Source organism: Lissotriton helveticus, chromosome 10 (genome assembly GCF_964261635.1).
Source record: "Lissotriton helveticus chromosome 10, aLisHel1.1, whole genome shotgun sequence".
Classification (NCBI taxonomy): Eukaryota; Metazoa; Chordata; class Amphibia; order Caudata; family Salamandridae; genus Lissotriton; species Lissotriton helveticus.
Genome location: NC_136071.1, coordinates 523,656,887 through 523,682,306, shown reverse-complemented (window position 1 = coordinate 523,682,306; position 25,420 = coordinate 523,656,887). Strand labels below are relative to the sequence as shown.

At 48.6% G+C, this 25,420-nt stretch overlaps 1 protein-coding gene across 1 annotated transcript in view; it reads right to left on the bottom strand.

The window, feature by feature from the left end:
- Positions 1-25,420, bottom strand: part of XPO6 (exportin 6) — a 654,194-nt gene that overhangs the window by 203,271 nt on the left and 425,503 nt on the right. Inside the window, exon 17 of the mRNA XM_078663046.1 lies at positions 13,682-13,871. Within this exon, the coding sequence (XP_078519172.1) occupies positions 13,682-13,871 (190 nt within the window). The remainder of the gene's footprint in view (positions 1-13,681; positions 13,872-25,420) is intronic.

Sequence of the window (25,420 nt, the reverse complement as noted above, 5' to 3'; positions counted from 1 at the left end):
CCCTTCAGAAAACTAGTTACAATAGGGGACTTGAACAAAGAAGGTTGATGAGGGAGCCTTAGAAAGGCTGAAAGGGCAGAAAGGTAGCCCTTGATAGTGCCCAGAGCAGAGCCCTGCTGGGCAAGAGAAGAAATATGCTACTTACCAGTATGCATCTGTTCTTGGCATGTAGGGCTGCTGACATTCATATCTGTGCATAGATCGCCGCCTAGTGTTGGGTCCGGATGATTGCACGTTGTTGTCCTGGAAGAGTCTTCGAAGTATCACGAGATAGGTGGCTCCTCCCTCGGACTACAGTGCGCATGGGCATCCTCTCCATCCTCAGATTGTTTTTCGCCATTGTGGCAGAGATGGAGTATGGTACAGAAAAGGATGTCCATGCAAGAAAGTAAGAAGTAATAATGAATGCTACAGCTGCGACGGGCACCGGGGAGGAGGGTGGGCGATATGAATGTCAGCAGCCCTACATGCCAAGAACAGATGCATACTGGTAAGTAGCATATTCCGTTCGAGGCATGTGGGCTGCTGAATTCATATCTGTGCATAGAATGTATAGCAGGTTCTCCCTTAGCGGTGGCTACCTGTGCCAGCTACAGCAGTCTGAAAAAGAGTTTTTAGAACAGCCTGTCCTACAGCTGCTTGCTGTTTGGAATCTACATCTACACAATAGTGTTTTGTGAATGTATGTATGGTAGACCATGTGGCTGCTCTACATATTTCCTCTAGAGGAATATTTCCTAGGAAAGCCATGGATGCCCCAAGTTTACGTGTAGAATGCGCTCTTGGGGGAACTGTTAAAGTGCGTTTTGCTTTTAGATAACATATTTGGATGCACTTAACTATCCATCTGGCTAATCCAGATTTTGAAATGGGGTTGCCTTTGTGTTGTGGTGAGAAGGCAACAAACAACTGTTTAGTTTTTCTAAAATCCTTAGTCCTATCAATGTAGTATAGAAGTGCTCTCTTGACATCAAGTGTGTGTAGAGCCCTTTCAGGTACTGACTGTGGATTTGGAAAGAACACTGGCAGTTCTATTGTTTGATTGATGTGAAAATGGGATACCACTTTGGGCATGAACTTAGGGTTGGTTCTAAGAACTACCCTAGTTGCATGTATTTGGATGAATGGTTCCTGAATAGTTAGGGCTTGTAGCTCACTAACTCTTCTAAGTGAAGTGATTGCCACTAGAAATGCCACTTTCCATGTTAAAAATTGTAATTCGCAGGAATGCAATAGTTCAAATGGTGGTCCCATTAGTCTGGTAAAACGATGTTAAGGTTCCAGACAGGTGAAGGTGGGTGTTTTGGGGGGATTATTCTTTTGAGTCCCTCCATGAACGCCTTAATCGCAGGCACTCTGAATAGCGAAAGATGTTGCCTGTTTTGAAGATAAGCTGCAATGGCAGCTAAGTGTATTCTTATAGATGAATAGGCTAGATTGCAACGATGTAGGTGCAAAAGATAGCAAATGATATTTTGCGTTGAAGCATCTAGTGGGTTTACGTCATTGTTATTGCAGTAAATGACGAAACGCTTCCACTTTGCGCCATAACAAGCTCTGGTTGTAGGTTTTCTTGCCTCCTTGATAATGCTCATACAGTCCGGAGGTAAGTTTAGGTACCCAAACTCTAAGACTTCAGGAGCCAGATTGCAAGGTTCAGCTGTTGCGGATCTGGGTGCTGTATGTCTCCATGGCTCTGAGTGAGTAGAGTGGGTGTTAGCCGCAGTCTTTGATGAGGTACCACGGAAAGTTCTAGGAACATTGTGTACCATGGTTGCCTCGCCCATGTTGGAGCAACCAGGATTAGTGTCAGTGAATGCTGGCTTAGTTTCCGTGCCACTAGCGGTATTAATGGTGCTGGGGGAAAAGCGTACGCAAATCTGCCTGACCAGTTCATCCATATCGCATTGCCCTGCGACTGCAGATGTGGAAACCTGGCGGCAAAGTACCAGCATTTTGCGTTTTCTTTTGTGGCGAACAGGTCTATCTCTGGTTGTCCCCATTGTTGGAAGTATGGTTGGAGCACCGAGGGATGAATCTCCCACTCGTGCAGCTGTTCGCTGTGTCTACTGAGCAGATCCGCCACTTGGTTGTCTTTGCCTGGGAGGTGTTCAGCCATGAGAAAAATGTTTCTTTGGATGGCCCACTTCCACATGCGTTGTGCTAGATGTGATAGCTGTGGGGAGTGTTTTCCTCCCTGTTTCTGTATGTAGTACATTGCGGTCATGTTGTCCGTCCGGATCAACACAGCTTTGTTGCATAAATGTACGTTGAACGCTTTCATTGCCAGAAAAATTGCCATAATTTCCAGCAAGTTGATGTGCATTTGCTTTTGTTGTGCTGTCCATAGGCCCTGCACTGTGTACTGAAGGACATGGGCACCCCATCCTATGAGAGATGCGTCCGTCCTTAGCACTATCTGTGGTACAGTCTCATGGAACAGTCGGCCTTTGCAAAGGTTTTGTGGATTCCACCAATGCAGAGAGTTGTATGCACGACTGGTCACCAACACTAGGTCCATCAATTGTCCTTGAGCCTGATTCCACTGCCGTGCTAAGCACTCTTGTAGCGGGCGCATGTGTAGTCTGGCATGAGGGACTATGAAGATGCACGAGACCATCATGCCTATGAGTTGCATAAACACTCGGGCAGAGAGCTAGTGTTGGGACTTGAACTTTTGGATTAGTAGCTGCATACTGTTTATTCTTGCAGCGTTTGGGTATGCTTTTGCTGTCAAAGTATCCACTGTTGCTCCCAGGTACTGCTGTACATGGGATGGTTGAAGGTGAGATTTTTGGTAGTTTAGGGTTAAGCCTAGGCTGTGCAGTAGGTGAATCGTTTTTGACATGTGGCTGGCACACTGCTGGGCTGACTTTGCTTGTATTAGCCAGTCATCCAGGTACGGATAGACGTGAATATGTTGTCTTCTTAAATGTGCAGCCACTGTCGCTAGGCATTTTGTGAACACTCTTGGAGCTGTTGTTACACCAAATGGAAGCACTTTGAATTGGTAATGCTGATTTAGTAGCGTAAACCTGAGATACTTCCTGTGAGCAGGATGTATCGGGATATGGAAATATGCGTCTTTGAGGTCCAAGGTTGCGAGGAAGTCTCCTTGCTGCAACAGTGGTAACACTTGTTGTAGAGTGAGCATATGAAAATGCTCGGATAAGATGTATTGATTTAGGGGCCTGAAGTCCAATATTGGTCTGAGAGACCCGTCCTTTTTGGGGATGAGGAAGTATAGCGAATATACTCCTATACCTTGATGTTCTAAAGGTACTAGTTCTATGGCCCCTTTTTGCAGCATGCTGATAACTTCTTGTTGCAATAAGTTGAGGTGTTCTGCGGACATAGGCGGGTGTTTTGGAGGTATGTTGGGTGGTGTGGAGGTGAGCTCTAGGCAATAGCCATGTTGGATAATTTGCCTTACCCACTTGTCTGTAGTGATGTTTTGCCAGACTGGTAGGAATTGTTGTAAACGTCCCCCGACTGGTGTTATATGGTCTGGGGGTAGCGCTAAGGAGTCACTGTTTTGTATTTGCAGAGGATCTGGTGGTGTTGTTCCCTCGTCTCTGCCTTTGTTGTTATTGCCGCGGTATCCACCTCTATTGTTTTTATTGTAGGTGGTATGTGTGTTCCCTTTATAGCTTGTGGTCTGCTGTGATGCGTTGCCTCTTGCAGCCCCTCGGTAGCCTGAGCGACGAAAGGAGCCTCTATGTTGTTGTGACTGTAGGGCTCCCATCGACTTAGCCGTCTGTGTCTTTTTTCATTTTGTCCAGTATTGTATCCACATCTGGATCAAACAAGTAGTCAGGATTAACCGGCTGGTTTAACAAAGTGGACTGAACTTCGTTTTTAAAACCAGAAATGCGTAGCCACGCATGTCTCCTGATCATAACACTAGTGTTAATAGACCTGGCAGCTGTATCTGCCACATCTAAGGCACATTTAATGGATGCGTTAGTGATTAGCTTTCCCTCTTGTATCAGTTGTTCAGCTTGTTCTTTCTAAGCGTCAGGTAGATGCCGTAAAAGCGTTTCTAAGGTATCATAGTGTGCCCTGTCATACCTGGCTAACAGGGCTTGCGTGTTTGATATTCTCCATATATTAGCCACCTGTGCGGCTACCCTTTTCCCTGATGCCTCAAAAATCTTTGATTCTTTGTCGGGGGCACATCTTCCCCAGTTGTTTGAGAGTTTGCACGTTTACGTGCATTTGCCACAACCAAAGAATCTAAAGGCAGTTGTCCCTTAATGTATGTAGGGTCCACTGGCGCTGGCCTGTATTTCCGTTCTATTCTTGGGTTAATTACCCTGGCCCTAGTGGTATCCTTAAATATGTCCCCTGCATGTTTAAGTACCCCTTTTAACATGGGCAGTGTTTTAACTGTCCTTTCAGATGTTGCAAAAGTGTCAAAGAGGAAATCTTCCTCCACAGGATCTGCATGCATGTCCACATTGTGATGGCGTGCTGCTATTTCTATTAATGAATTAAAAGCAGCTGTGTGCTCTGTAGGAGAAGGCCTAGCAGGGTATGCAGGTGTATCAGGGATGGGTTGCGAGTCACCTAGATGTATTGGGTCAGCCCATGGTTGTGTCTGACTGTCCGGGTCAGCATCTACTGGGTAGTTGTATTCTTGATCATATTCCTCATCCACTTCCTCATCGGAGTGTGTGGGTGTATATGAATATGTGTGTCGCCTATGTGGCCGAATAGGCTCAAAAAGAATAGGTGATGTAGAACAGTCCCTTTTCTTTTTTAGTGGAATAGTGTAAGTGTCCGACTCAGTTTCTGGTCTGATCTTCCTCTTGTGAAGAGTGAGTTTGCCAGATTTAGGATCAATATAGAGTTTTGATTGTTCAACTTATTCAAGGTCTGGATGTAGGACTTCCTGTTCAGCAGTTTTGTGTGGTTTTGCCAAAGTCTTTTGTTTTATTAGCTTTGGTTCGACGCCGGCTTTTGAGTCGACCGCCTTTGATTTTGAGGTAGGTGGGAGGCCAAATTTAATCGGTCCGATTGTCTTTTGTGGTACTACGGTTTGTTTTGGTAGTGCCTGTTTCTTCGGAGCCGAAGTTTTGTCGACAGTCTTTTTTTGGCTCGAGTACGTCTTTGTGTACTATTGCTGGTTTCTGAACCGATGGTTTTGGATCGACGCTCTTTGATGTAGGATCGATTCGTTTTTTCGGGTCGATTTTCTTTGGGTCGATGCTTTTCTTTTGGATAGCAGGTGGTTTGTCGGCCTGTTTGGGTTCGACAACCTGCTTCGGATCGAGTCCTTTGTTTGTTTTTTCAGCACTCGGCGCTGATGTTCTCGGTTTGACGCCCTTTTGTTTTGGCGTAGGTACCGGGGCGCTGCTTTTCGGCTCGACGACTTTTTTGGTCGACGCCGATGGTTCAACGTAGTTCGGCCCGAAGACAGTGTTGTCTACTAGCTTCTTTGGTCTCGTCTCCGATGGATCGACGGGATACCAGTACCTTCGTGCCCAGTCCGGAGCCACAAGGATGACTTGGGCCGGGTCGCGTTTGATCTTCTTCAGCACTCTGGGCAGAAGTGGTATAGGCGGAAGGGCGTACAACAGACCGCAACTCCACTCGCGACGAAAAGCGTCGCCGAGCGAGTGCCGCCTTGGAAATTCCAACGCGCAGAACTGATGACATTGCGCGTTCTCTTCGGTGGCGAATAGATCTAACCAAGGCTCTCCCCACTGCTGAAAGAGGCCTTGCGCCACGTCCGAGTGCGGACGCCATCCGTGATCCATCATGCACCAACGGCTGAGCTTGTCCGCCCTGGCGTTCAGAGAACCTGCCAGGTGTTGAACCACCAGGGTCACGCCCTGATGTTCCAGCCACTGCCAGAGGCGCAGAGCCTCCTGGCAAAGGGTCCACGATCCCACCCCGCCCTGATTGTTGCAGTACCACATGGCGGTGGTGTTGTCCGTGAACACCTGCACTACACTCCCCCGGATAGAGGGGAGGAATCCCTTCAGTGCTAGATGAATCGCCCGCAGCTCCAAAAGGTTGATATGGAGCCGGGACTCCGCCGGAGACCAGAGGCCTCTGATCTCCGCCTCTCCCATGTGGCCTCCCCAGCCCTGGAGGGACGCGTCCGTCACAACTACGTGCTCCGGTTGGGGAAGGGAGAGGGATCTGACGCTGACCCAATCGCGGTCCGTGAGCCACCACTGCAGCTGTCTCGCAGTGCCCTCCGAGATCAGGACATGGTCGGACAGGTTGCCCTGATGTTGGGCCCACTGAAACTTCAGGGCCCACTGCAGAGCCCGCATCCGCCACCGGGCGTGATGCACCAGAAGGATGCAGGAGGCCTTCAGCCCCAGAAGTCGCAGCGTCAACCTGACTGAGACCCGGGATAAAGGCTGAAAGAGTGGAATCAGAGCCTGAATATCCCGGACCCGCTGCTCGGAGGATAAACCCGAAACTGCGCCGAGTCGAGAATTGCTCCGATGAAGAGGAGCTTCTGAGAGGGACACAGGTGTGACTTCGGCACATTGATGGAAAACCACAGCTGGTGCAGGAGGTCTGCCGTCTTCTGGAGGTGGCTGACGACTGTCTGGGGCGAGCCCGCCTTCAACAACCAGTCGTCGAGGTAGGGGAAGACTGAAACCCCTAACCTGCGCAGATGAGCTGCGACCACCACCATCACCTTTGTGAACACCCGTGGGGCGCTGGTAAGGCCGAAGGGGAGCACGGTAAACTGAAAGTGCTCGTGGCCAACCGTGAACCGCAGGTAGCGCCGGCAGGACGGGGATGTGGAAATAAGCGTCCTGCAAGTCCAACGCTACCATCCAGTCACCTGGGTCCAGGGCAGTCTAGACCTGAGCCAGTGTCAGCATTTTGAACTTCTCCTTCCGGAGGAAGCAGTTGACGTTCCGTAGATCCAAGATAGGGCGTAGGCCCCCTTTGCCCTTCTTGGGTACCAGTAAGTAGTGGGAGTAGCAACCACACCCTACTTCTGGCCCAGGAACGCGCTCGATGGCCCCCTTGGCCAAGCGGGCCGTACCTTCCTCCTGCAGAAGTCGCAAATGATCCCCCGATACGCGGTGGTATTGCGGTGGCATGGCTGGAGGGGTCGTCTCGAAGGGGAGGGAGTAGCCCCTTCGGACGATTTGCAGCACCCACCTGTCCGATGTGACAGTGCGCCAGTGGAGGAGGTGATGGCGAACCCTGCCCTCCACTGGCATCACATGGGCCTGAAAGCACGGACTTGGAGGGTTTTGAGGCGGATGCTGCGGGGGAAGGTGTGGACTAACCTCGCCGCTGTCCCCAACCGCCGCCACGGTGGTTTCCAAGGCCGCCACCGCGTTGGATATTACCCTGCGGTGCGTGGCTGGCAGCACGTGTGGGGGCGCCCCTTCCTTGGCCACGAAAGGAGCGAAAGGCACCCATTTGCTGGCGAGGGGCCGAGAGGCCCAAGGACCTGGCCGTAGCCCTGGAGTCCTTAAAGCGCTCAAGCGCATGGTCTGCCTTGTCGCCAAAAAGGCGACGGCCATCAAATGGCAAGTCCATGAGTGTATTCTGGACGTCGGCCGAGAAGTTGGCGGACCTCAACCAGGCGTGGCGACGAATCGCCACTGTCCTCGCCATCGCTCTGCCCAGTGAGTCGGTGGTATCCAGCCCACACCGGATAGAACACCGTGCTGCATCTCTGCCTTCCACAAGGGCCTGGCCGAGTTTAGCCCGTACCTCCAACGGGCATTTTGGCTGCACGTCCGCGACCGTATCCCACAGATAGTGGGTGTAGCGGCCCAAGAGGCATGCGGTGTTGGAAGACCGCAGTCCCAGACTCAGGGAGGAGAATACCTTTTTGCCGTATTGCTCATACCTCTGGATTTCCTATCAGGCGGAGCCGACGGGAATGCGGTCTGGGAATTTGAGGCCTGGATAACCAGGCTCTCAGGGGTGGGGTGGGTGGGCAGGAAACAAGGGTCGCCCGGGGCCGGGCGGTGGCATCTCTCCACGTTCCTATCTACAGGCGAACCTGTAGCGGGCCTGGACCAAGTGCCCAAAAGAACGTCAGTCAAGGCCTCATTAAACGGCAGCAGAGGCTCAGCCGAGCTTGACTGCGGTTTAAGTACCTCAGTGAGGAGGTTAGTCCGCACGGCCGCGATGCGGAGCTCAAGGGCCAAGGCATTGGCCGCGTCAGCACCACGCTGTAGGTTGCCCCCTCCTCCGTAGCCACGGTAGGAGGTGAGACAAAACCAGTATCTGGCGAGGTGTCCAGACCACTGGCATCCCCAAGTCCACCTGTCCAGTCCTCCTGGGACTGACACTCCCGTGTCAGAGGGACCTCAGACCCCTCCCAATTCTCCTCATCACCCATCTCCTAATACTCAGGGTTGTCAAATGATGGGGCCGGCTCATTGAAGTAAAACTCACCAAACGGCGTCGAGAGCGGCGCCGGAACCGGATCGAAGGAGGCATCGGGGACGGCGCTGCCCGAAGACGGCGCCGGAGGTGACACCTGAGGGACCGGCGCCGGTGAGGTCGTTAGGTCAACCAGCGACGACCCGGATCCAGAAGCAGGTCCAGCGGGGCCCTGCGGCGCCGAGCCCGAAGGCGCAGGCGGCGTCGTGGCCGAAGCCCCCGACCCGCTAGGGCCCCCAGACGGGTCCGCTGGGCCCGAAGGCGCCGCGGAGCCCGTCGGAGGAGTGAGAGACCTCATGGCCATGAGGAAACGTTCGATCTCCTCCGGCGTCTCGTGCGGCCCAGGGACCGGAGGGTGTGGGGCCGGACGCGACGCCCGCGACTCCGACGGAGTCGCGTGGGCGGTGTCACCCGAACCCCCGGCAGCGTCACGCGAGCGTCGGGGGGGAGTCAGAAGAGCGATGACGTCTCTTCGACTTCTTGTGCTTACCTGACGACTTCGACCCTGAGGAGTGATGTCGACTCCCGGAGCTATGGTGGCTCCGATCCCGCGACCGGTCCCTCGACCTCCGCCCGGACCAGGACCTTTCGCGGCACGGGGCCGACTGCCGGAGCTCAAGTCGCTGGCGGGACCGCTCACGCCTAACTTTCGAAGTCAGGGCCCGGCAGTCGGAGTAGGTCTTGTCGTCATGGTCGACGCCGAGACAGTGGAGACACCGACAGTGAGGGTCGGTGACCGACATCAGTCGATCGCAATCCTCACAAGGCTTAAAACCTGGCATCCCTACCGGCACCGTTCGGAGTCGAAGACTCGAAAAATGATCAAAAAAGGATCGTAAAAGTTTTAGTCAAAAAATGACTAAGGTACCACTTTTTCTGGATCTGCGCTGCTGGCGCGGAAAAAAGAAGAACTGACGTCAGCACGCGGAGGCGGCGTCTAAGTACTCCGACGACGTCATCACGGCGCCCACGACACCGACCCGCAGACGACGCCTACCGATGCGCATGGGTATTGCTACGCAAAAATTTCCGGATCCAGTCTGACGCCTGGGGATATTCTAAGGTAAGGAATCTAATACTAACCTGTTTCTTTCAGATACACCTAGTACACATTTATGAAAAGAGGCAGGGGAACTGGTGTTGCAGGATGACCAGTGATTTCATTTTAATTACGCAGTTTCCTGTACTTTCACCCCGCTCTCTACGTAGAGTAGCCCACTTTCCACCACGGCACTTTATGTGCCCGAGAAACACCACCCACCACCACACACTGTGCACCCTCGCCTGCTGTGGGTTAGGTGGGCAGGGTGCAGTAGCCCAGGGCATAGCGACCAGAAAGATGAAATTGGGAAATAAGGGTCAGTCTTGGGCAAAATTCAAGTCCCCGTTAAGATGTAATTGGAGGGATGACAGAAAGCAAAAACAAAGACGGGGCAGCCGTAGATCTCCTGGGAACAGTAGTTGTGAAGGTTGGACTCCCTCTCGACTCTCCCCCGCCTGGAATTTGGCGATCCCTGCTCCAACCAACTCCGGTTCACTGCACGCCATTACCCTGGGTTTTATCGGCCGCTCTCCACTCTCTACCTGTGATACAAGCGATATCAGGGTCTGCTTCATGGAGCGGGTCTTGATTTCCAGTTCAAAGTTCATGGTGAAGCCGGAGGAGGTAGACGAGTAGACCTCGCAGCTGCTGCATGGTGAAGTGGCCATGTCACCTCCGCGCCGCGCTGTACCGCTCCCCGGTGGCCCCCCTGCGGCTCCCAGCACTCTGCCCAGGGCTCCCTCCAGGAGTAAGCGCACCTCTCCTCTTCGCAGCATGTGCAATCGGAACAGCGAACGCACCTCTGGCCAGCGAGCGACACGCACCACAGCCGGCAACCGATGGGGAAGCAGCGCAGCGGCTGAGCAGTGTGTGCCCGGGCCCTCCCATCACCAGACCTGCCTCCTCTCCTTTCCTCCTCCTCACACAGGCATCAACCGGCCTTCTGCGAACCATCTACTGCCCGACCCAACAAAAACTTTCTCAAAATACAGGCAAACAACTTCTCATCTAGCCACCCGAAGGGCCTGGCAGACGAGCGCCTGAGAAGCATCCATAACAAGTTCATTTTAACCTGTTTTTGCTTTCTTGTATTAGCTGACCAGTTCAGATTTGAAACACCAGTATACATTTAAATGTATCAAACCTCTGTAAGCAAGTATAAATAAATACAAAAAACAGTTGCAGAAACTGTACAGTATGTCCTGCCTATAGTGTGACACCCAGTACCGCCGCGTACAGAGGAGCTTGACGGGGGTGGGGTGGAGCAGAGCTCCATATACAAGAAGCGGCTGCCATTGTCTCACGAGTCCTGTGTGGGCGTGCGGAAAATGGAAGAAGCGGCCACCAATGTCCTGCATACATTAACCATGAAAGAAAATAGTGCTCACCGACTACATGATGCAGACCGTGTAACACCGCAAGTAAAAGGTCCAGACGTTATGAGCAGTAACTAAAGGAGACAGGGCGGTAACAAGGAAGGACTAACAAGCCTCATATTGAATCGGAGCCAGCGTTTAACAAGGACAATGACATCAGCCAATGAAAAGTATGGATAGAGAGTGGGCAAGGCTTCCACAACATACTCAACTACTGCATGCCTCGCAGAGCAAGCAGTAGGCTCGACCTAAAAAGAGTGTGGGCTTTAAAGCACTGTGCACAAAGCTCTCCACGGTACAGGCCTGGATTATCTAAATAAAAAATTCTTATGGTATACCCCACGGAAATGTCTGCAGCTTTCAAAAAAGCGACTGTTCCTAAAGCCCAGGTGAAGGTCAGCTAACTCAAGGAGGTCAGATCTGACTTCCTGCCAAGCCTGAAGACGCCAGCACTTCCACGAGCCATCCTGCACCAATTCCCCGGGTACCGGACCCTTGCTATGACAAACGCTTGTTGAAAGTCCTGTCCAGACTTCAACGAAATCACCGACTATCAGTCGCCGAGGGACACCGCACTGCAGAGGCCTGCACCAAGAGTGGTCCAGCTATCCTGTTTTTGTCCCCTTTACTGGCCCTGACCGATACCAGCAAGTTCCTTGACGCATGAGAGCCAGCTGAACACAAACATTGTGCACTGAGCAGCTCTGGCCCGAAGAAACAGACTGCTCTCCCTTGCTTTCAGGTCCCTCGCACCCCGTTGTGAGCTCTTGGATTTTTCGCCCAAGTCCATCCTTGCAGCCTATTTCTAGGTGCCCCGCCCCCCTGCCTTCTACCGTATAGCGTGCAAGGCTACCAACCCGTCCAGCAACTCTGCACCAAGACTCACCATGGCAGACACAACCGATCTTCTGGTGGAACTTTGGTACTGAGAGGGAGGGAGAGAGGGAGAGAGGGAGAGAGGGAGAGAGGGAGAGAGGGAGAGAGGGAGAGAGGGAGAGAGGGAGAGAGGGGGAGAGGGGGAGAGGGAGAGAGGGGGAGAGGGGGAGAGGGGGAGAGGGGGAGAGGGAGGGAGAGGGAGGGAGAGGGAGGGAGAGGGAGGGAGAGGGAGAGGGAGAGGGAGAGGGCGAGAGAGAGAGTGTGTGTTCTTTCTTCCGTAGGAAAGCTATATGCGTAAAAACGCACTGTTGGTTAACTGTGCTAAAACTGTAAAAAGTCTATCACGAAAAAGTACTTACCTGATAACAACATTCTTGGGTTCAAAATATACAGATACAGGTCATTTTTCCAATTTGGTGTGGAACCCTTGTTTGTGTGTGCATCATCTATCATCTATTGACTATATGTTGGCAAAGAATTTCTAACACTCCTCTCTAATAAGCCTAAGGCTGCTTGACCGCACTACCCTAGAGAGAGCAAAATTGGGATTGCAAGAGCAAGCCCCTGTTCATTCATAAGGGATACCTGGACTTTTTACACAGCATACCTCTTTTTGGTAAACTATATAAAGAGCCAGCTTGCTATAAGGAGATTATTCCATTTCACACAACCTTTACCTTTTCAGTTTATTTTTGTTTTTTTTAGTATAGTCTCTTTCTGTATGCTTACATTTGATAACCATGTAAGTTGTCCTCTCAAGCAAAGCACTCATTCCAACCCAGTTGCTGCCCCCTTTGTACTCTGGTTCATTCATCCTCAAGATGTTTTACTTTAGTGTCCTACTGGATGGCCCGCATATCACTTTTTAACATTGCCAATATTTTTCCATGTGTGTACATCTGAATAGGATATCATCTTAGACAACCGCTCAGGTTGCATAGTGCCTAGGTGGTTTCAGGTGGGTTTGATGTAGCATTTTGCATGGAGAAGTTAAAGATTGGTTACCCCGATTAGCTGATGTCATGCCACAATCTGTTGGCATGGAGCAAGGGATATCTGCCTTGGCTTGAGTTTCTACTAAGAACTGAAGTTGACCTTGAGCTGACCATTGCACCTCTTATTCTGTGCCACATCTCTTCCCAGACCAAGCAGTACTAGCACCCTCCTACTGATCATCTACTAGAGGAACACACGGCATGACTTTGGTAAGCTGAAGCCATGCCACTGTCCCCTGTTTCTCGAAGATTCAGGTCCACGGTGTCAGTGTGCTTGTGACACTGCCACGGCTCAGGCATCTCCCAGCAAAACATAAGTCTCCGTGACCTTCTGCCCAAATGAGGGCTGCATACAACTGACAAACCTCAAAGTTTTCAGCCAATGACTGTAGATCTAACAATGCCACAGTTATCAGCACTGCTTTGCAGCCAATCCATCCCCATGGTGCAAGGTTCAGTCTAGCTCATTGATTTAACTATCATACCACACACTTTGGCATCCGATAGTCCGCATTCAAATCAGCAGAGCTACCACCTTGGATTCCAAACATATTTCTTGTTGTATCTTTTCACTCATGGCACAACGAGCAAGCTGTCAAGGATAAGATTTGTTTCTCTTTCATTTAAGGAGAACGCGCTCTAAAGAGTGCCTTCAAACTGAAGTTTTAAGGAATTTTCATACACCCTAAGCAATCTGGTCGACAAACATCAATTCAAAAATCAAAAGAATCATATAACCTCCTCTTAAGGTAAGCGGTCAAATTAACCCTCAACCGTTACGGCACCTTCCATCCCCCACTGACGCTTCTCCAAGACAGATAATCTAGCTATCCTCTATATAATGCTCACGGCAGAGACTGAGCATTACATATCACTACATGCACTGGCAAATGAAGGAATGTATTGCAGACCAAACATCTGTGGATTGTGGATACTTAATGCCCCCCACCTAAACCAATGGTTAAGAAATTGTTTGAGTGCAATTTGCAATGAGACAAGCCACTTACTGTCCTCCAGGTGCTCTTTACGATGTTGTGTGTTAATGTTGGATTTCAGATTACGGTAGTCCAAGGTGAGGGCAGAGATAAGGCTAGCATGGTTGGTCGAGCGTGAAGACCATTGTTGCTCATTTTCAGGAAGGTTTGCCCATGGCAGCAACAGCACATTGGAGAGAGCTCGGCAAACCAAGACATGTGCCTGTAATGATCAGGAGAGAAAAATTACAATAGTTAAAACATACTAAAGAGTAAGGAAGCATGAAACATTATGGTAAAACTGTACAGATGAATCAAACCCCTTTTTAGAGTGTCCCTGCAAATGCAATACAAACTGACCTGACTGAAAACAGTTGGTCTCACACAGAATGCTGCATTAATCACAAATATGACTCCTACGCCAAGCCAGTTGTCCGAGTACTTATAATATAAAGTGGTGTTGGGGAATCAAAGCGCAGGAAATAGTGGTCAACAGAATCAAGAGAATAATAATTACAGATTTCCTGTGCACCCACAATTCAATAATGTCCAGTAATATGACTTATCCACAGTACACTGTTATTTTTTTCGTTTACTCGGTTCCAAACAATTCTTCCCATATAAACATGTTCCTAGATGTAGCAGAACAGAATCGGAGCCTGTCCATCGTATCTCCTCTCACAGCATGGTGCAAGACATGGAAAGAATGGCCCATTTGGAAGGCCATAACACATAGGCTACAGTGTTGTATAGATATAGACTATGAAAAGCATTATCTGGTTTTCATTTTGTTTTATGCAGATGATTAGATTTGAGATTTATCAAAAATTGATTAACAAATACACAGAGCACTGTGGGTGCTCATATGGTGAATAATGCATTTAGCATAAACATACTGTAGGAATCTGGCTCTCTACATAGTGCACCAAAATGAGGTGCACTGTGTAGTGTGCCAGGTATCCTTTACCAGTTTATAGGGGCCTTCTTTAACAATCCCACAGTGCTCTATTTGTGGTAGTGTGGTCGAGCAGCCATAGGCTTATCAGAGGGGAGTGTTAGGCATTTGTTGTATACACAGAGTCAATAAATGAAACATATATTCAAATAAGGAAATCCGACACCAATTTGTAAAAATAACAGATTTATATATATTTTAGCCCCCAAGATCTTCAGGATCAGGTAAGTACTTTTCAGTGACTTTAATTACAAATGACTTACAGGACTGTTCTTCTGAACTTCAGGTAAGTAGGGGCCAAGGTCCAGGGAAGCATCATGTTTACCTGCCCTGGGATGTCCTGCGGAAGAGGTGCTTTCAGTGGTGGTAGCCAACACTACATGTTGAAGCCAATGGGGAACAGCACCTGCAAAGAAAGACTGCAAGGGGGCCTGGGGCACCAGTCGGGCAGAACCCAAAGGCGTCTCGGCTCTGGAGGGGCACAGGACCACAGAGACACCATTGGTTTCAATTGACTAAGGCTGGGGGGCTCTGGTGCACAGGTTTTTTGTCCGGTGGGTCGGCAAGTTTGAGGCTCTCACAGTTATCGGTGCACTTACAGAAGAAGGAGAAGAAACACACAAAGACTACTTCAGGCATGGAGCTGGCCTCTGTTAGAGTCCCTCGAGGAGAAGGTTGTTTTTTGCTGTTGTGGTGTTCGGACTGAACACAAACAAGCCCTGGTGCTTGCAACAGGCTACGGTACCCCCGTTGTTGGTCCAGGGAGCCTCAGGGGTGCATCAGTGTCTCAAAGAGTGGAAGCGTTGATGGGGCTGACCTCCTGGAAACATAGTGACCTCTTCCTGGGCTGCTGCGTCGGTGGACCTGGTGGTCGGCAGACTGGTGTACCGGACTGTGCGGTCGGTGCTTGTAGGGAAGTGGCTCCTCCAATTCAAGGGATATGCTGGCTGGTTGGCGAAGCGATGGCAGCCCTCCGAAGCTCTCATCAGAGGATGAACAGTTGGAACAAGAGTTGGGTCTTTGGAATTGTCGGGCAAGGAGCAGGTAGGCAGGGTTCGGCTACAAGTACACAGCTAGCCCACAGATCTTGCGTTCTTCTGCTCCTTTGTCCTCCTCCTTTAATCAAGCGAATCGTAGTGCCTGGTGTCAGGGGGTCATCCAAATACTGAATTTTGGGCATTGAGTGGGGGGTAGCAGCCAATGGGCTACTTGCCCTTGGGGTCACTAGACTCCCTATATGGCCACTTCCTGTGAGGAGAGGGCATAACCCTGACCCAGAGTTCCTAACTCCGCCAAAAACAAGATGGTGAAATACTTCTTTTGTGGAGCACAGCTGGTAGCCCACATTAGGGGGGTGACTAGCCTGGTGGTGCAACAAACCTACTGTATAGCTAATTTCCTCCCTGTCCTGGTGTCAAATGGGCCTCAGGTCAGGGGAAAGCCGGGGTAGCATATCAAAAGTGGCAGGAGCTTTGGAGCTCCTGGCCTTGATATGCTGAATCACTAGCCATCTGCTGGAAAAGGGGTGAACACTTGCCACTGAGAGTGGGCTCTCACCTTCAGGGATTCAGAAACGTGTCTGTGGTGGAAGGCTGGATGATATCAGTCAGATAGCACACTAGAAGTAGGTTTCACGGGCACCGCTAAGGTGCTCTCTGGGTGCATTTCATAATAAGTCCAACACTAGGATCAGTGTGGATTTATTAAGACAAGGTGTTTGATAAACACCATAGGTTTCAGTGAAACCATCATGTAGTTGGGTAACTTGTAATGACCAGTGCCCAGCACATGTACATAAGATGGCTTCCCTGTTCACTTCCAACAAGGCTTCCCTGTTGACTTCCAATGTCTAGTCCTCGAACTAGACCTCACAGGTGGCATGCCTGCTCATGCAGATATTTTCGCACATGTAATATAATGCACACTGCTTTAGGCTGTAAGGCCTGCTGTAGGGATGTAGAAAGAGGGCTCTTTATAGGATATATATGCAGACAGCAAAAGAAGGACCAAGAGAACTTCAGCACTGCCAAAACCAGACACCATCAAGCACCACTGCACCTGAACCCCCCAGCCCATTTTGAAATCGGTCAGCGGTGTCAGTGTAGCCCCCACGCCCTCAAGGTACTGAGTCTACTATGGAGTGATGTCTCGTAAACTCCCCTAAGCCGGAAGCCTCTGTTAATATGCCCGCTCATCCGTGAGTGTTGCTGGATAGCGAAACCAGACACCCCAATGACCCTCTGCACCTAGATGCCCGTCCCGAGAAGAGAATGAAAGGTGTACGCACATCCTCCTAACATCGCAAGAACCAAAGTCACTTGTTGGCTTAACCGGACTGGCCTCTCAGTCCCCTCATGAAGCCTCTTTGTTACCGGACTGATTCCCAGTTTTTAAAAAGCTCCCAACTACTTTAAAACCATGTCTGAGGCAGGGACCTCCCAGGAGCTCAACCTGGTACCCTATCAGTACCTTAGATTGCTCCAACTTGAGGAGCTCTACAAAGCACAGAAACTTGCCATGGAACCTAGACACACAAAAGCTCATCTGCAGCAGATGCGGGCAGAAAATGACAAGGTCTTAGCAAGTAAATGTCCGCCCACTGGGGAAGAAGATGAGAACCCAAAGGTGGATGATTTGGACGCGACTCCACTACTAACCCTACTGAAAGCAATACCACTGGGAGTACTACTGACGGCACCCTAGAAGAAATAGATAGTGTAGATGCAGGTCTTCAAAACCTAGCCAAAAGGATAGCATTAGAGGTTAAATTTCTGGCCATAGGAAAGAGGTGACACAGGCCTAGGACCCATCTCTGGTGGCAGCAAAATCATAAATAGGGACAAGGATGAAGCTTTCAACCCTAAGATCTCCAAAGGGATTGTTCAATAAGCATTTGCAATGCAATAGGTCTTGCATTTACGCAAGTTTGAGTTATTGACATTGTAAATGACAATGCCTTTTATTTATATTTTGGTTTAAAAAAAAAAAAAAAAAGGCATTGTCAATTACAATGCCAATAGCTTAAACACGCGTAAATGCGAGACCTATTGCATTGCAAATGCTTGTTCATCTTGATATGTTACAGGGTGCAGTACCATATGTGGCCAAAAGGGGTCCCAGGGGACCTCTTTTGGCCACATATGGAACTGCACCGTGCAGAAGATATGGCAAATCCCATAATGCATTGTATGCAAGACAGTACCACGAGTACATTCAACTAGCTATGGCAATATATAAAATGAGTAGCTTTGAAATGTGACAGAAGAATTATTATATTAATTCGTGATTAGGTCTACTCTGTGTGGAGCTGATGAAGGGAAATTAATAGAAGGTCTCATATAAATGTGAAATGTGCTAGTGAGTAAAGTAACCACTGCCAGCCTTACAGAGGACATAGCTTGTGGTGCTGAGAACACATCAAGGCTTCCTGCCCAAGGTGGTCTCGGATTTCCATATCAATCAAACCATCACTCTGCCTACTTTCTTCCCTCAACCAACTACTCCCCCGGAGAGGTCTTTACACTCTCTAGATCTCCGGAGGGGTTTGAAAATTTTATCTGGCTAAAACTCTTCCACTTAGGAAGTCTGACCGGCTCTTTGTTAATTAAGGTACAACTAATACCGGTCTGTCAGCTTCAAAACGGTCTATCTCGAGATGGATTGGCTCCTGTATAGCTCTGTTTTACCAATTAGCTAACAAAGCTTTACAGGGCAAACCTCGTACACATTCTACTAGAGGGAAAGCTTCTACAACAGCTCTCCTTTGCAACATTCCAATATCTGAGATTTGTAAGGCGGCTACATGGCGTTCAATACATACCTTTACCCGCCATTACTGCCTAGATTCAGATGCACAGGCCGATGCCCAAGTGGGACAGGCCTCTGCGGAATTTGTTTGCATAACTGCATTATAAATGTGATGTTGATTCATGTTTTTTTGCTGTATACTTGATTGCTCGTCCGCGAGACTTTGGGTATGGGCTTGCTAATATATTGATAGATTATGACTATTGATGAGTATCCCCTGGATGAGAAGGATTAGTTACTTACCTGTAATCCTAGTTCTCATCCAGGAGTATACTCCTCAAAGTCATAAGAGACCCACCCACCTTCCCGGACGAGCATTACTGCAAAGTTATGGTGTTACTTACGGATTTACTCAGGTGTTTATGCACCTCCAAAAAGAACTGACCTAACTGCCACCTGTGGTGCATCATGGGAGCAGTGGGTCGCCTACAGGTCTTAAAGGCAGGGTACCCCTACTCTAATGCCTTAAAGGCAAGGAGTCAGATTTCTTTGTTTCTTTATACTCTGCTGCAGCCTACAGGCAAATGCCTGCAATTACAGGTTTTTCTATGGCAATAAAGCATTGTTGTATGACAAATGTTTACTGCGCTCTTTCTTCCTTAGGGGTTAGGAGAGTATAAGTGCTACTATGCAAACCTATGTAATTTCAGCATCTTTGCCATTTTGGAAATATTTTAGGCTGCATGTATATGTTTTCCATATGCATATTTTTAGGTTTATATATGTATTTTCTATATGCTCCGGGATCCCGCACATGGGCGGGGATTATTCATAGATTAGGACTATTGAGGAGTATCCCCTGGATGAGAAGTGTCTGGTGCGGAGCAAGGTAGAACACCAATTGAATTTGTAAGTGTTAGCGCAGCAGAGCAGGGTCGCCGGCGTCGCCAGTCACTAGCGTAGCACAGGGTGGGCCTGGGTGGAGGCTGAGATGCAATGGCAGAATGAGACAGATAGGGAGGAAGTTCACCAGGGCATCAGGGAGACCAAGCAGCAGGTGGTGAAAGTCCCATCCCAATCAGGGAATGCACAGAAGGCCAGCTATTAATGTGAAAGTAGCTTGGGCAGCAAAAGAGGTGAGCACCATGGTCCTTGATGCCGCCACAGGCCATGCCCATCGGGTAGGCATGCAACAGTTTGTCTGGCCAGTAAGGAAGACTGCACACTAAGCAATCTGTCAAAGGGGTATGTTGCAGTCGTGGCCGTGGGGTCCACTAGGTTGGGACGCCTCCGCAGCCCCTTGTTGAACGCTGCAGCCCCCCCCCCCCAGGTGACAATTCCAAATGCCAATGAAATCTCATTCTCAGGGGGAGGGGGCCCGGGAGATAGCATTCAGGAAGGGGCGACCAAGCACAAATTCACTGCAATGGTCGTAACGATAGGAGCAGCAGATTTTTAAAGACCAATATGACCCCGTTCAACTTATCTGAAAAAGAGGCAATTGTTGGCTAGGAAAAAGTTAAATGTTCTCGTGTGTATAATTTCTTTTCCGCGCTTTCCCATGTTGCATGTCTGTAGCTAAAACGTAATTTTCAGGGAGTCTCAATCCCCAAATATTCTTAGTCTGTTGCTAAGGTACAATACTCCACGCCACTTCACTCCATAGACCAAATGTATAAGTTTCCATTACTTATGTATGCAGTTTTAATATGCATGTTTCCCTCTGCTTAAATGAGTCCCTTAGTGTGATCGGTCAAGGACAGGCGACCCGGTGAGGCCACTTTCAGAACAAGTCTAAAGCAAAATTTGTTAAATGTCATCATGCACATGGTAGATCTGTTATGCTGAATTGGTTGCAAAGTCTGCATTTTCTAACATTTATGGGGTTAAGGCATCTGCATAGGTGCCCAGTAAATATCAAGAAATAATAGTGGGTGAGAACTCTGGAGGTTAAAACATTTGTTGGGGAAATCTCGATTTTGTGTCGTCCCAGATCTGAATCAAAGTAGTTTAGAAGTTTAATGTGTCTCCTGCAAAGCACCTCATGTAGTATGCAGATGACAGATTTTTTTTAGTGTAGCTAGGTTAGTGAGCTACTGCTTTCAACACAGATCCTTTTGTTACTTGCAGTTCATAATTAGTAAGCCTTTTAATATTGCACAGTGAGCTATGTAGGATATGTGTCTGCTACATCTTTTAACCATCACCGAGTCATGCAACACATCTTGTACAATGATGTACACACTTGCAAGATGTATTGTAAATGTGTATGGTATGTAAAGCACTCTAACACCCTGCATTACGTTGAGTAGCGCTATAAAAAATAAAATTGTGCTATTTAAATTCTGTGTAAATAGTTGGTCAGACCATCACATCTGACATTTTAACATTTCATGTACTTACATAAAGGGACTGAAAAAAGTCAAGCATGCCTCTCTTAAGCACCTGTGCCGCTCTTAAGTACCTATGAAGAGATAAGCAGTGTACTTTTATTTCCCTCCGTTGCATTTACATTTAAGTGTGAGCTTCCATCAGGCCACTCGATCGAACAGAGGCCAGATGGCCCATTAACTTGGCCTTTATCTATAAATGAAAAACTGGAACTAGACAAAACATGGATCCATCCCTCCAGCAAATACATTATCCTCCATAGTTTTCTTACCAGGGGCATATGTGCAAGAAAAATAAATGAGTTTAAAAATTTTTTTTTTTACAAGTGTCTGTTTCACGTTACAAAGTCACAATGAGGACTGGCCTTAACAAGCATTTGCAATGCAATAGGTCTCGTATTTGAAAGTTTAAAGCTGTTTGGTATTGTAAATAGCAATGTTTTTGCATGGTGTGGTCTATTATACACTCTTAAACCCCATGTGAAGCCCCCCACCACCCCACCTGAGAGCATGACGTGGCCTCTTGTACACCCTCTGCCCCATGTTAAGCCCCCTCCTCCATCTACGAGAAATATACTGTGGATATTACCCAACAACAAGCCCAATTCCTTCCGATTCTACACTAACCACTTTGATTCTTAAACAGAAGTGTAAAGTAACGGCTTCCAGTGTGTAAACCTTAGAATATGAATGCTCACGTGGCTGGGTCGGCCACTACCGGAAGAGATATTGTTGTTTCTTCTGGGGCGGCTGGCTTCATATTTTCCGGGACGGGATTTTACCTTCTAGTCAATAGGAGGCGTTATCAGGTGGTAAAGCCAACCTTATGCCTGCTAGTGCAACCCTTCAGCTTGTCAGTCAGCATAAACTAAGTTTTCCATTGGCTCTAAGAATCGAAGTTGTTACTGTGGAATCAGAAAGTTTTTACCAAGAGCCATGCTACTGGCTAAACCGGCATAAAAACTCCTATCTTTTGTGAACAGGCTAATTAATATCCGAATACGGTATTTATGCCTCAAGGAGGCAAACAAACCTGATACAGCTGTCCGCTATCTCTGCAGGGGCTCTAGGGTTCTCGGAGCTAGGTCCAGTCGCATAGGTCTCCACAACAGAACAGCAGCAACACAGTCAAGTAGGGGAAAGTGGCCGAAAATGTTAGAAGCCGCCGACAGGCCCACTTTCTGGGCGTGATCTGGCTTATACGGAAGCAGGCACTGAATCGACCCATTTAAGGTGCCCCTTAGACATGCATTTGTGCTGCTGGTGGTGGGAAGAAACGAGCGGGTGGCAGCTTAACCCTTTGGTGACTTCCGGTCGAGTAGACCCATAAATCAAGCTCGTAAAACAAACAGAAACAAAACACCTTGCAGCAGAGATGGCTCAGAAACTGCTTTTGCAGGGCTGGTCCACAGCCGTCAGAGAGCCAGGAAGTGAACGAGGTTCTGGCTGGCACCTTTCCCGCTGCTTTCTGTTCTTCCAGATGTTGCTTGCTGCCAAAACGAATCTTCTTTCCCATTACTATAAAATACCGACAAATCCAGTGGCTGTAGCCTGGCGTCGTCCGATATCCCGGAACACCAGGAAATGTACTGTGTAGTTACTTTGTGGGGATAAAGTTTGGGGATTTTAGTGCTGGCGAAAAGTGTTGGATTGAAATGAGCGAGAACGGAAAGCCCGGTGTATCCGGGAACTGGTGTGTAGAGCGAGGGACTTGGGGGTGAGGTGAGGGGAATACTGCCCTTGCATAAAAAAATAAACTGCAAAGCACAAACAGTGGGGAAACGTTTTTGATGTATTTCTTAGCTTCAGTCGCAACAAGTTTGCCCGGTTGGCTTGTGAATATGTTCCTGGAATGTTTGGTAAACCTTTGGCAGTTCTCGCAGGCTTGTTTTTTAATGCACTCGGGGCAGCGAAAGAGAGAGGGAAACAAGATTCCGCTTTTATAGTTTAAGCTGCAGAGAAAGAAGGCTCCTCCTCGAGGCTTTATTTTACGTTTCAGATCAGCCGTGCACCGCCCCACAATAACAGACAGCAAGGCTCAGGGGAAAGTAGAGCGAGCAGGGTAGAAGAGGTCACAGTTAGAGCAGCAGGGGGAAAGTGAAAGTAGAAAGCATGCGAGTGGTCAGACACGTGCGCCATTGCTCCCCGCCCCCACCAGAATTGCCTCGGTCCCAAGAAGAAGGGCTGCCTCGTGAAACGCTGGAACGATGCAGATGCTTTCAGACTGCTGAACATACTGAATGGGCTTTCACTGACAGTACACAGCTTGCTCAACCCCAATTGTAAATGAAAAGCGCTGTGCAGGCGAAGAGGCAGTCGCACTACCATCAGAATACAGCACAATTCCACCTACTGTCACATTCCCAACCACAGTTACGATAAGAAAAAACAAGCACGAATCGAAACCAGTGGTGCGCGCAAACCACAGAGGAGCGGGGGAGCGCGGCAGCAAAGCAAACGCGCGCTAATTATAAACACATGTTTATAATTAAAACCAGATGTCGCTGCTGCGCGTAACAGACACCAATAGGCTATGCTGTCTTTTTTAAAAAGACGCACGCAAAAGCCAATTGCAGCCACCGAAAACAAAAGTACGCGCAAAATCCCGTTGTCAGCTTTCAGAAGCCCCTACATGAAGTCTCGCTGCGCGAGCAGTCCTGCACACTGCAACGCTAGGCGCGAAACCTAAAAATAAGCAGTATTAAGGCATTTGCCCATTTAACTCCCTCCCACTATCTGTTTATTGAATAGAATGTATATTTGTCCTTAAAATCGTTTCTGATGACTATTTCTACATAATTTGAGACTTGCTACTTTTGGCTCATTTTTGGGCTGAGACTGGTCTATGTTGGGCGGAATTTGGGCTTATACTTGAGAGGCCTTGGGCTTAGGATGGGTCTCAAAATCTGGCAACACTGTTATCACTATTGCCAATGGTATAAAAAAGCAAAAGTAAAAACATTGTCATTTTCCGTACCAACAGCTCCAACTATAACAAATTTGAGACCTATTGCATTGGAAATACAAGTGGTCTTGCATTTGTTGGAGTTACTGTCATTATAAATGGCAATTTTTTTTTAGGTCTCGCCTCAGCCAGTGCATGCTTTGCTCTGCGAGACATTCAGTAAGGGGTTTTTCAAAGTGCTACCAGAGGTTTTTACTGGCCTCAAGCTTTCGGTCACGCGCGCAGCCGCCATGTGGGTTTGTGTCATGGCTTTGAGCCTTGCGTGCCACTCTCTGCCTTGCTTGCGCTACAATTCCCTCCCCCTCCCCCATTTCCTCCCCCTGTCCCATCACAGATCGCGTCACCACTCGAGTGTTTTTTTAAAAATTTGCGCGCGCACCACTCGCGTGTTTTAATTTTATTTCACAGAGCGTACTCTAACTTTTCTTTCAGCCGACAAACAGAAACAAGTTACCTGTCTGCGCGCACTGTATCCAACATGCAAAGCTCCTCTTTCAAAGCACAGGGCGATCTCCGGGCATCTTATGTAAAGTAAAATCAAAGGCACTGCTGTGGACACCTTTCTCGCGCCGCCGCTGCAGGCTCTGCGGTTTAAGACCGAACTGAAAACACCATTAGCGCCTGGGCTACTTCTGTGTCCTACAACCGCAGCAGCTGATTAGGTCAGTGTCTGTAACCTCTGCCGGATCCGCCCCACAAAGTCAACAGCACCGCGTTTCCAGGCTCATTAAGGTTCCGGACCCGCCTCACAAAGACAACAGCACCAGCGTTTCCAGGCTCATTAATGTTCCGGACCCGCCTCACAAAGACAACAGCACCAGCGTTTCCAGGCTCATTGATGTTAAAACAGAAGCTGCCATACCCGTTCAATGCAGCGGGAAGCCTTGTGTTACAAATTTTGTGATATTTGTGTCTTTTCACAGCTTGGTTGGCAGCAAGGAAGCGAGTTGTGTTCGGAGTATTGCAGAAGCGATGAATGACGCACAGTTATGTTCATGGGCCAGGCACCTCACGTGAACTTGTTCTTACTACACTGGCATGCGTTCAACAGGCAGGCAGCCTCTAGGCAACAACAAGGCACGTTTTAAATCCAGTGCCTCAGTAAGAGTGCCATGGGCCCCCTCGCAAGCAAAGTAAATAGGCCCCTATCCGTTGGTTTAACAGTAACAAGCATTGGCATAGCCAATAGGTCTCGCTTTTGGGACCTTATAAGTATTTAGTTTTGCAGCACAATATCCTTGGTGCAACAACATCAGCTGTTGCATGGCTAAACCTTGTACCTTATAAGTATTTAGCCATGCAACAGCTGATGTTGTTGCACCAAAGATATTGTGCTGCATAACTAAATACTTATACGGTCCCAAAAGCGAGACCTATTGGCAATGCCAATGCTTGTTTATCTAGACATGCTGCAGATTGCAGTACCATATGTGGCCAAAAGAGGTCCCAGGGATCCCCTGTTGGCCACATATGGTACTGCACCCTGCAGAAGCTATGGTAAATCCACCCTACTCATAATGCATTGCATGAAAGACACGAATACATTCAACTAGCTAGTCCATTTATAAAATTAGCTTTGAAACATGACAAAATAATTAATTCCATATTAGGTTCTTGTAGGAATCTGGATCTGTATATACTATACCAAAGTGAAGTATAGTGTGCACAGAGTCCAGTGGAACCCCAAAGGTGGGCAGAGGTAAAGTTAGTTTGAA